General features: G+C 35.1%; 1 protein-coding gene across 1 annotated transcript; it reads left to right on the top strand.

Annotated features, from left to right (window-relative positions):
* Positions 1-1,660: 1,660 nt before the first annotated feature.
* LOC122029445 (long chain base biosynthesis protein 2a-like) lies at positions 1,661-11,445 on the top strand. The gene is made up of 12 exons (XM_042588429.1): positions 1,661-2,096; positions 2,201-2,266; positions 8,815-8,903; positions 9,107-9,252; positions 9,328-9,452; positions 9,556-9,649; positions 9,724-9,887; positions 10,034-10,195; positions 10,301-10,427; positions 10,509-10,675; positions 10,939-11,046; positions 11,139-11,445. The coding sequence occupies exons 1-12, from the start codon at positions 1,965-1,967 to the stop codon at positions 11,229-11,231; spliced, it is 1,473 nt and encodes a 490-aa protein (XP_042444363.1). The 5' UTR covers positions 1,661-1,964; the 3' UTR covers positions 11,232-11,445.
* The last annotated feature ends 508 nt before the right edge of the window (positions 11,446-11,953 follow it).

Genomic DNA, 11,953 nt, shown 5'->3' with positions numbered 1-11,953 from the left:
CATACTACTCGTCAATGGGAATAGAAAAGGGTCAGTTGAGAGAATTGTAATCGTTCGTCAATGATGGTTGCTCTACACAAAGATGAAAAGAAATAAAAGAGGTTGTTGTCGATAAGGGAAGAAGGGGGCTCTTGCTTATGTAAGAAGAGGGAAAATGACATTGCTAGGTAGGTGACTTGACCAACATCAACATTCTCCAGCAACTTTGACGGATTGCGGAAGGCAAACGGCTAGGCGATGGTTGGCTCGACAAGGCAACGATGACAATCTAACTAATGTCAAGGCTACAATGTGGATGCATAATGACAATGACAGCAAGTTGCTCGTAAAATGATCATAAGATGTTAGGAGGTGCAACTAATTGTAAAAGTCGAAAACTTTCCTGGAACCGGATCTATTATAATTGATTCAAAAAACTAGATATACGATGTTAACTGAAAAAACTGAAAGTAAGGTCGCGATCAATTTTTTAACGACCAGTTCAACCCTAAAACTCCTAAATGAAATCCTTAAATATTTAATAAATTTAAATTATATTTTATTTAATATCATGAAAAATTAGAGACGGCATCGGATAGAAATTGAGGGGGCGTTTGGTTCGGGGAAATACAAATAGGGAATGGGAATAACAATCAATGTTAGTGTTTGGTTTACAAGAATGAGAATAAAAATAAGGGAATGATTCCTTATTAGTGGGTAATAGTTCATTCCCGTATCCCACCACTTCAATCATCTATTCCCTTATTTGCAGTAATCAATATTTCCCCTTAATACCAAAAATGCCCTTAACCTAATATTCCTAATCGCATCTCCTCTCCTCGCATCTCCTCTCCGCTGTTTGCAGCTACTCTCGAACGAAGGCGACGCTGCTCTCGAACGACGTCGACCGCCGCCACCTCGTTGAACGCCGCCACCTCGCCGGAGATTCGAAGATCCCCTTCCTCCCAAAACTCAAACTCCTCCGCCTTCCCCAATAGCGCCGTACCGGTAACCTAGGTATTCCGACACCGATCATTACAATTCTCGTTAGCTGGTTAATAATGTTATTATGCCATCTTCTACATCATCATGCTTTCTTCGTGATGTGATTGCGCCCTCTGCAGGCTTTCCAGCACACAACATTCCTTCTCAAGATCCCCCTCATAGGCCCTTTCTTCACACCTCCGGTTAATGTTTGCTGGTGTTGAGATATCTGGAATTTATTTCATTATTTTATGCTAAAATACATAAATAATTAAAATGAAAAAATTAAAATATCTTTTGTAATAATTTTAACATATATGTTATTTAAAAAATTAGAGATATGATTTTTTTAATATTTTTTAATGCATTAACTACTAAGGGTAAAATTGAAAATTTATTTGATTCCCATTACTAATGTTGATTGAAATAAACATTATCAATTATAATCATATTCATTCCAGATTTTGAACCAAACACTGAAAATATAATCCTAATTTCCATTCCTATCGATCCTATAATCAAATTTATTATCATTTCGATTGATAAATTTGAACCAAACGCATTCTGAGTACTTTGTTGGGGCCGTTACAGAGAAATGGACGAATTTGACGTAGCAAATACGTTGGTATCGTTAAAATGGTACGAATAAACAGTATTTTAACTCGATCCGATTAAATAAAAATCTAGAGAAGGAACAAAAAGCCGCTTTCCACCCGGTAAAAGTTATGCCCTCTCCTCTCGTTGTTTCCGCAACCGTGTTGGTCGGAAGACCTCCAGTTCTACCGTCCAACCTCCGCCCCTCTCCCAGACTACGCCATTGACGACCATTTCTGCTCGATTTAAACACTGGTCCCCCTCCTTTCCCTTATCTCTCCATCTTCATTTTTTTTTTCCGCCTGCCGCGTTTTCTCCGATCCAGCTCGGTCTGGATCTTTGCCTCTCTTTCGTGTTTGTGAGATTGCGAACGGGATTCGAAGGAGGGGGACGCGGCTGAGTGGAAGATGGTGAGATTGCCTTATGTCACAGCGCTCACAACGCTTTTCAGCTATGGCCTCCTCTTCGCGTTCGGCCAGCTTAGGGATTTTTTCCGGAAGATCATCGATTGGTTCAAATCCACCTCCAAGGACCTCAAGGTCTCACCTTTATCATTGGTTCCTTTTGTTCGTTTTCTTCTCTGGTATTTAGAAAAGAAAAAATTTGGATCTTGTGATGGATTTTTTGCTGTTGCGTGGAATAGGGGTATGCACCGATCTGCTTAGGTCTAGAGGATTTTTACACCCGCCGCCTCTATCTCCGCATTCAGGTTTGTTCTTTCTTAGTATCCATATCAATTTTCTTCATCAAAATTAGCTTTTAGTTTCTAATTCGTTTTCTCCATAATACTTTTATTTTTTCAAATTTAATTAATATCTAGTATCAAAAATTTTCTTGAAACTTTAATTCTTGACCTTTATACTGAAAAGATATTGTGATATGTTAGTTTATTTTTCATCAGATCTGTAAACTTTTTCATAAATTATGGTGAAGACTTATATGTGACATTCATGTGATACCAATAACTCCTTCGCTTGCAAATCCTGAATAGGTGAGTACTTTATCAACCATTTTTCTTCTTCTCGATAAACATTTGGTGACCATTCACTGAGTGTGTAATATTGTAGAAAATTCTGAAAGCAGCTAGCTAACAGAATTTTTTTGCTTAGAGAAAGTGAAGTTTTACAAACTCCAATCACTTTTCTGAACTTCCACGTAATTATGATTTCAGAGTCTTTCATCGCTTCTTGTTGGAATCACAGATGCCTCTAATACCAGTCAGAAAATACTCTAGCACCACTTGCTAGATCATGCAGCTGGAGGATATTCTAGCTACACTTGCTAGATCCTGCTGCTGCAAAACATTTATAAGTCTAACTGACTGTGTTGACATCTTGAACCCCCACCTAAAAATCATCTCTAAAAGTCATGACCGTGGTTACACATACATCAAATTTGTCAAATAACTCTCCTAGAGAAAATATGTATTGCACAAAATCAAATCAAAATACTACTGTGGAAGATACATTTTTAACCTTTAGACAATAAGTACAAAAATGTGCACCTTGATTTTTGCACATCTCCTTGAGTTTTTTCTTTCATAAAAAGTTTTTCCTGATATGACCATTTATCTTACACATTTAGCACCTAGCATTAAATATCTAGTAAGATCCACTAGATTTAGATTTGTGCTTGTAAGATCCTCACGTGGTTGTCCCTTGTAATTATTCCTTCTCTCACTTTTCAGCAACTAGTACATTCTCACTTGAATATAAAACAACTTTATCCTTCTTTTGAGAAACATATGCTATAGTCTCATTCATCACCTTCAAGTCACCCCATGCCTCCTACCAACTAAGAGAGACTTTATAAAATGGTCAAATGAATTGCCCCTAAATATATCTCCTCAACCTTTGCCAGTAATCTATAAAAACATAGAATCTCTTCAGAAGTTTCCCCAGCTATCTATTATTTGTCATGCCTATGTCTAACATATATAACTGCCTGTGATGAATTTGGTTACTGAATCATGTAACATGCCTTTAATTTTTACATAATGCCAGTGTTGCATTCTCATTGGACATTATATGAATCACATTATTCACAAGATATATTCTGATGGTACTGACTCCTTTTGTTTGTATCATCACTCAATTGGTCTTTTTGATATATGATGGCTTACCTTTTTCTTTGTCAAGTAATGTGTCCCATAAACTTAGTTGAATTAATATATTTTGATATCCTAATCGCAAAAAAATTCAAATAAGAATGACATAGGTTACCAAATTTAGGTATGTAATTATTGTCAATGTTTCCTCCATTAATACCCATAATATGGATTCTTGCTAATTAATTATTGTTTACTTTTCTTTTATGGAAACAGTAAAACATCCATATAGATTTATTGCTTTTTGCAATTTAGATCATTACACAAATATTCCAATGAGTATTTTTAATTTAGATAATTTTATATGACTAATGGAAAAAAATTGTCTAAATTGATATGCTCATAGTTAGTTTCATGGAAAAGGCACTTACAACATATCATAGTTCCTATCCAATGGGGGATCATGATGATGCGCCTAGGTCCTTGCAACTACCAAAGTCATCACTATTATGGCAAATTAGATAATGAGGATACTTATAGTATATTGTGCTAGGGCACTTATAGCACAATTATTATGAAATTCATATCTGTAAAGTCCTTAACATGTAATTTTGGAAGGACTTGTATCATTATATCGTTAGAAGATACAATCTTCTCTAGAGATACTTTATGAAATTGAATTATTTTAAGGTGATTTCTGGGTGAGTTGTTTAGTGGCCACGTAAAGTATGTTTAAGATTAGCCCAAAGATGGTAGAGAACTCTGGTTTTAGGTTATAATACACATGGAAAAGTAAAATAAAAAACAAAGTGAGTATTATTGTAGATAGTTTATTAAAGGATGAAGTTATAAGAGTAGTTAGAAAGGAGGATAGAATTATAGCTCTTAAGATAGTAGTGGCGAACAAAACTATAAATGTAATTAGCATATATGCACCTCAAGTATGATTAGATAAAGATACCAAATTAAGGTTTTGAGATGACTTAGATGAAGTATTATAAAATATTCATGAAATGATTTTAATAGGAGACGATTTAAATGGGTATGTCTAAGTGAAAAATGAGGAATATGAGAGGATGCATCAGGGTTATGAGTTTAGTAAGGAAAAACTATATTAGAATTTGCGATAGCATATGATCTTATAGTAGCTAATATATTTTTAAAAAAAAAAGAACATTTGGTCACGTTCAAAAGTGGGAATAATAAATCGCAAATTGACTTTCTTATAGTAAGGAAGAGGAATAGAAATATTTATAAAGATTGTCTTAACTACCCAATATACATCTCAATCATAGTATCAGTAGAAGGAAAATATACACGACTCCTTGAATTAAGTGGTGTAAGTTAAAGGATAGGAAGCAAAACATATTTAAGAAAAAGGTGAAGTACAAGCATTACATGAAATATACGGTGACTTTAATATGACATGGGATAAAATAGTATCAAAGTTGAAAATAGAACAAGTTTTAAATGGGATGCAAAATGGAAAAGCCGTTGGACCAGATGATATTCCGATAGAGGTATGGAAGTGCCTAAAGAAATAAGGTATTAAATGACTTATAAAATTATTTAACATGATTTTGAAAATGAAAAAAATATCTTATAGGGTAAGTACTCTAGTTCCCTTACATAAGAACAAGGGATATGTACAAAATTATGCAAACTATGGGGGTATTAAACTAGTGAGTTATACCATGAAATTTTGGAAAAAAACAATAGAGAAAAGATTAGGGAAGTAAGCCAAGGTGATCGAAAATTAATTTGGATTTATGCTTGGAAGGTCGACAATAGAAGCTATATATCTTCTCATGTAACTAATAAAGTATTGGGAGCAAAAGCAAGATGTACACATGGTTTTCATTAACTTAGAAAAAACTTATAGAGTCCAGGAGAAATTGTATGAAGAATTATAGAAAAGAGAGGTGTTAGCGTAATATATATTGAACTAATTAAGGATATGTACGAGGATGTAACGACAAGGGTGAAGACTTGATTAACTAAAGTATTTCCAATAAAAATAGGGTTATATTAAGGATCAGTTCTAAGTCCTTATTTTTTTTACTAATCGTGGACTCACTGGATACATTCAAGACATAATAACACTAGAAGTGAAAGGTTTTAGATTTAGTAGAGTAAAGACAGAATATATAGAATTTAAGTTTTGTAATATTAGACATAATGAGATAATTGTTAAGATAGAAGATGACGAGCTGTCTGGAACTGAGAGCTGAGCTTTGAGTATTTAGGATCATTTTTGTAGAATGATGGAATGATTGAGAGAGATGTCTTACATATAATACAAGCAGGATGGTTGAAATGAAGATTAATGTAGAGTGTTTTATGTGATCGTAAATTATCTCTTAAACTTAAAGGGAAGTTCTATAAAACGACGGTTAGACCTGCTATGTTATATGATACCGAATGTTGGGCTATGATTTGAGCACATGAGCAGAAGATGAAAGTTGTAAAGTTGTGGATGTTAAGGTGTATGAGTGGACATAGGAGGATAGACAGAATAAGAAATGAGAGTATTAGAGAGAATCAGAGTTACATCTATCGAGGAAAAACTCCGAGAAACACATTTAAGATGGTACGGATATGTACTTAGACGGACAATAAATGCCCCACTTAGACAATGTGAAACTATGACAAATACGCACATCAAACGAAGAAGAGGATGATAAAAAAAGTCTTGGTTAGCAACAGTAAAACAAGATAAAATTTATTTAAATATAGATGATGATATAGTAGAGGATAAAGTCCAATGACGTAGGATCCATGTAACTGACCCGCATAAGACTTGGTTGTTGTATTGTTTTATTATGTATACAAAAGTGTTATTAATGTAAATTTTCTCTAATTGTGGGCTAGCGTTAATTAATAAATTAGTTATTTGATTCTAATCAAAATTGGACTATATATAGTTTAGCCCAAAGTTAACCCATACCGTGTGATCAGATTTGGTAAAATCGTCTCATATGGATACGATGGATGACTATGTATAACCCTTTATGCGTGGTTACCTAGAGTTTTACTTCTATTAATAGGTTAAAGGTTAGGTCCTCTCTATCTTGAGAAATAATAAGATCAAGTCATAAGAGAATGATTTATAAAGAAGGCACGAAGTATGGAAAACAAAGGTATGCTTTTAATTTATGCAATCTATTTTCATCTTTGTGCAGATCATACACGCTCATCTTGTATGAAGGAAATTCTACAATATTCCTTACCATCACCCCCTGATAATTTGTGTCAATACTATCCTCTATGCTAATTGCTCCACTCACTATAGAGCCCTAGATGCATTACTTTATATTTGACTACTTTGATTCAGGAACCACTTGTTGGGATCACAAGTGTTTCTAATGCTATTGGATGGGGTCAGCAATCACACTAGTAGTGCTTGCTAGATCTCGTTGCTTCAAACCACATTTGCAGATCCCATTCCGGTGCCACTAGAATTTTAAGTAACCCCACCATAAGGTCACCTTGGTGGAACTTTGTCTTCCTTGGTAGAATTACACAAATTGGTGGATCTTTGTCTTGGTAGAATTACACAAACAAATAAACAAAGATAAGAACAATTTAACATAGATTATAAGCTTATACCCCCAGAGAGAATCCAAATTTATGTAGTGAGAGAGCAATAATACAAAGAAATCAGACAAAACATTAACCACACTGTGTACCGGCAGAAATTAAAATTTGTATTAAGTCAAAACTTATTCAATACATGGGATCCTAATAAATTTTTATAGATTGATAACACGAGTACATTGACTTAATAAAAATCCAAAATATCCTAATAAAAATTTATTAGATTTTTCTAAAACAACTGAATAACATTTTATGGAAACAAACTATGCTATATATACCATAATGTATGGAACCATGATCCCATGATTTAAATTTTTGTCAGCCTAATTTATAGGGATATACATGGTTCTAAAATTATGTGTTTCCAGATGTATAATACCTATCTCAATGAACCTTTGACCGTTCTCTTAACACTGATGAGAAAAATAAAATGGTCACCTCTAGCTCTCTTCAAATACAAAAAACTCTTACTAAAGAAATTTTTTCCTTCTCTACAAGTCTTTTAATCTTCCGCAACCTCCAAAAGCACTCCAATCCATCTCTTACACTCTAAAGTGTTCGCTTGATGAGAAAACTCATAGTCGTTCACAGAACTAGCAGAAAATCATATTGAAATATTTGAAAATTAACAAAAAGGGTTTCCTGGACTGTTGGGCCTTAATTGGCTCAGTAGCTTGGAAAAAGGCCAGCCTACCATAAAATTTGTCAAAAAATTGAAATTGTTGGAAATTAACCCTAAAAAGGTTTCTTGGACTGTTGGGCCTTAATTGACCCAGCAACTTACCGAAAAAGAACAGCCTGTCCAAGCGTCGGTGCATTTATTTAAACAAAAAATTGGCACTCATGCTTTCTATCCGAAGTCTTCCTTTGTTTGCTTTCAGTTAAATGGACAGGTGGTTTTAAAGATTTTTACAGTGGAAAAGTGCATCTTGGCCATTCAACAAATGTACCAAAAATCTACAGTGTTATCAAGTTAGCCATATTCTTTTGATAATACTGCTAAAAATGTTCAATGATCTTAACTAATTGGTATTTTAACTTAAGAAATCCAGAAATTCTAAAGGATAAGAAAGACCAAAGGAAGATAAGAAAGTTATTTTGTTTCTTTAACTTTATTGCTTGTAATTTTTTCATTATCAAATTAGGCTTTCTTGTCCATTTTGCTTATGCAAATACTTCAAATCCTGAATTTCCACGTTCATATGATTAAAATGAAACAGTATGTTTATTTTTTTTTCTTTATAGAAACATGTATTTATTGTTATTTAAGGTTAAGGGTCCTGACTGATTGACTCTGGACTTTGGCATTGCAAATGCATTTCATTTATAAGTATGTCAGGCAACCTGCCTTTATTTATACTTGCTGTTAATATGTATGGAACCTATGGGTGATTTTATCACTTCAATCCTATGGGCATTTAATTTCTGATCATTGGTGTCACCACCATGATCGACTCCAATCCTAGTATACTATGAAATTAGACTGTCTGAATTAATGATCAGAATGGGAATGAATCACTGGCACTGTGAACTCACTTTATCCTGAAATTTTTTCCAAGGCAATTCCTTGAGTGAGTTGGATATCTTGCAATGACGACTTACTTGATGTGCAGGATTGCTTTAGTCGACCAATTGCAAGTGCACCAGATGCGTGGTTTGATGTGGTTGAACGCTACTCTAAAGACAATAACAAAACACTGCAGTAAGTATATGGTTTTACTCAGATGCATGATCTTTTGACATTAGGGAAGTTTCACATAGTTTATGTATGCGGCTTATAAAATGTGGTTGTCATACTACAATATGATGTTAATCAAATGGCAATGCCAATTGGAAATATTTGGTTTGTTAGTTAACATAAGTCAACTTATCAAGAATTTAATCTGTTTCTGGTAATTTGTGCAGCCGGACCTCAAAGACTTCCAAGTGCCTTAATCTGGGATCATATAACTACCTTGGTTTTGCAGCTGCTGATGAATACTGCACGCCCCGTGTAATTGAATCTTTAAAGAAATATTCTCCCAGCACTTGCAGTATCCGTGTTGATGGTGGTATGTCTGTTTTACTTATAATGTTGCAACTAAGAGCGTCCAATACATAATATGCTTTTTCTTTCTCTGGTGCAGGCACAACTGACTTGCACACGGAGCTGGAGTTCCTAGTTGCAAGGTTTGTGGGAAAACCAGCTGCTATAACTTTTGGCATGGGCTACGTGACAAACTCTGCCATTATTCCAGTTCTGATAGGGAAGGTTGGTACTTTTATTTCTGTTGATTTTGAAATCAACGAAGGAATTTGTAGTGTTCAGTTCAGTGTTTACTTGCTCATTTTTCAAAAATCATGATGCTGTGTAGGGAGGACTCATCATTAGTGATTCTCTGAATCATAATTCAATTGTAAATGGTGCTCGAGGATCTGGTGCGGCAGTTCGGGTTTTCCAGCACAATAGTAAGTTCTTAATTTCCCAAGGAAATGCTATCATAATTGGTTTGTTCTCAATCACCGTGCTTGTGGTTTTGTAGATGCTCCACACTTGGAAGAGGTACTGAGAGAACAGATAGCCGAGGGACAACCTCGAACTCACAGGCCCTGGAAGAAGATTATTGTCATTGTTGAGGGTATATACAGCATGGAAGGAGAACTTTGTCAGCTTCCAGAGATTATAGCTGTTTGCAAGAAATATAAGGTTCGTATACATTTTCATAGTTTTAGTGTTGACCATTTTCTATCATGGCATTTCTATTCAGATTCATCATTGACCAAATGGAGCTGTGTACTGTCCTAGAAACTCTTAATGATAATTAGTTCGATTTGGCTTTTTTCTTGAAACAGGTATATACCTACTTGGACGAGGCCCACAGCATTGGTGCTGTTGGGAAATCTGGCAAAGGAGTTTGTGAGCTCCTAGGAGTGGATCCGGCTGATGTCGACATCATGATGGGCACATTTACAAAATCCTTTGGATCTTGTGGAGGATATATTGCAGCATCCAAGGTTCTCTTGAAACAAAAGAAATTAATTAAAAAAAAAATCAAATAAGCTTAGTTTAGGGTGAATTTTAAGATATCTTCCAAAACCTCTAACTCGTCTCTTGTTCAGGAAATTGTTCAATACCTAAAGCATGCATGTCCAGCACAACTTTATGCAACTTCAATGTCCCCACCAGCTGTGCAGCAAGTTATATCCGCACTTAAAGTTATTCTCGGAGAAGACGGATCAAGTAGAGGTAAGTTTAGCAGCTTATAGCTTGATTCTTTTTGTCTTTCTCTGTTGGGTTTCTTGTCTATATGGCTTCAATATGTACCAGGGGCCCAAAAACTAGCACAGATTCGTGAAAATAGCAATTTCTTTCGCTCTGAACTTAAGAAGATGGGGTTTGAAGTTCTTGGTGATAATGACTCCCCTGTTATGCCAATAATGCTTTACAACCCAGCAAAGATTCCAGCTTTTTCTAGGGATTGTCTCAAACAGAATGTAAGTTGCAACCATCCGCATGAAATCTTGTGATCCTTCTCATTTGCATTGTATAAAATGCTAGTGATATCTTGGCAAACAAAACTTCACCATAGTGGATATGCAAGCTGTTTACATTAGCCAAATTTTTGCAGCAGGATATTTGTGAACTTATATGGAGCCCCATTTGGTCTCAGTTGGAATTGCTTTATGAGCATTATTGAGAACTCTGTGTGATCAGTCATGTCCAAGTTGTGGTTATTCTGTCACAATAATTTTTGCAGGTTGCTGTTGTCACTGTTGCTTTTCCAGCCACACCTCTTCTGCTTGCAAGGGCTCGAATTTGCATATCGGCTGCACACTCAAGGGAGGACCTCCTTAAAGGGCTGGAGGTAAGCTCATTCTCAGGCATTCCCTCTCTCAAAGGCCACTGATTCAATTAGCTTCAACCTAAATGGACTCTCGGTATATTGTGCTTCCCCAGGTTATCAGCAAGGTTGGTGATCTTGTGGGCATCAAGTACTTTCCTGCGGAACCACCTAAACATGGGCATCAAGCTCACAAGAAGGTGGACTAAGGAACAATTTTTTGTGAAACATCACCATAATGGAAGCAAATCCAATCAATCTCAATGTCAACTGTTTAGTTATGTTCTAGTCCAGTTTGACCTTGCTGAGGGTTGTTCCTTATCAGAAACGATATTTGGTTGTCAGATGGTATCACGCATTTAGTCGTATCATATTTTTGCGATGTACAGTTAAATTATGCTAGTCAAAAATGTTTTTTTGATATTGTGTGGTATCCCAATTTAATGTGGAAGCTCCAAGCATGATTCTGAATGCGATAACCTTTGAGCTGAATGAATTCAAGTGGGCATATACAATACACATGATGCCGAAAATAATGCAGCATTTTTTGTTTTCAGCTTTGATACTTCGCCATAAAATATTCTTCATGATTCATATTTATAATGGTAAAATTTTCTGATTTCTTTTAATTAGAAGGTGCGTAGAATTCCGTTCCGTTATAATATCTTTGGTTAATTTGTTTCCTTAATAAGTGTCAAGTTAATTTATACACACTACTAAAAAAAAAAAGACAATTAGAGACGAAAATTTGTGACGCAAATTATTCATCACAAATTTATGATGATTTTTACAATAGTAGCAATTTATAGTAGCAAAAGGTGAAATATGTCATCCTAGCGGTTCCACACGGTCGGCCCATAACCATCTGTGAGGAGATAAATCAGGAAGCTGTAGTTGGTCAGTATGAAGGAAGGTTTTTTTTGCTTCGATT

This window comes from Zingiber officinale, chromosome 10B (assembly GCF_018446385.1).
Source record: "Zingiber officinale cultivar Zhangliang chromosome 10B, Zo_v1.1, whole genome shotgun sequence".
Lineage (NCBI taxonomy): Eukaryota > Viridiplantae > Streptophyta > Magnoliopsida > Zingiberales > Zingiberaceae > Zingiber > Zingiber officinale.
Note: the sequence above shows the minus strand (reverse complement) of the source record. Positions and strands in the feature narration are given on the sequence as shown.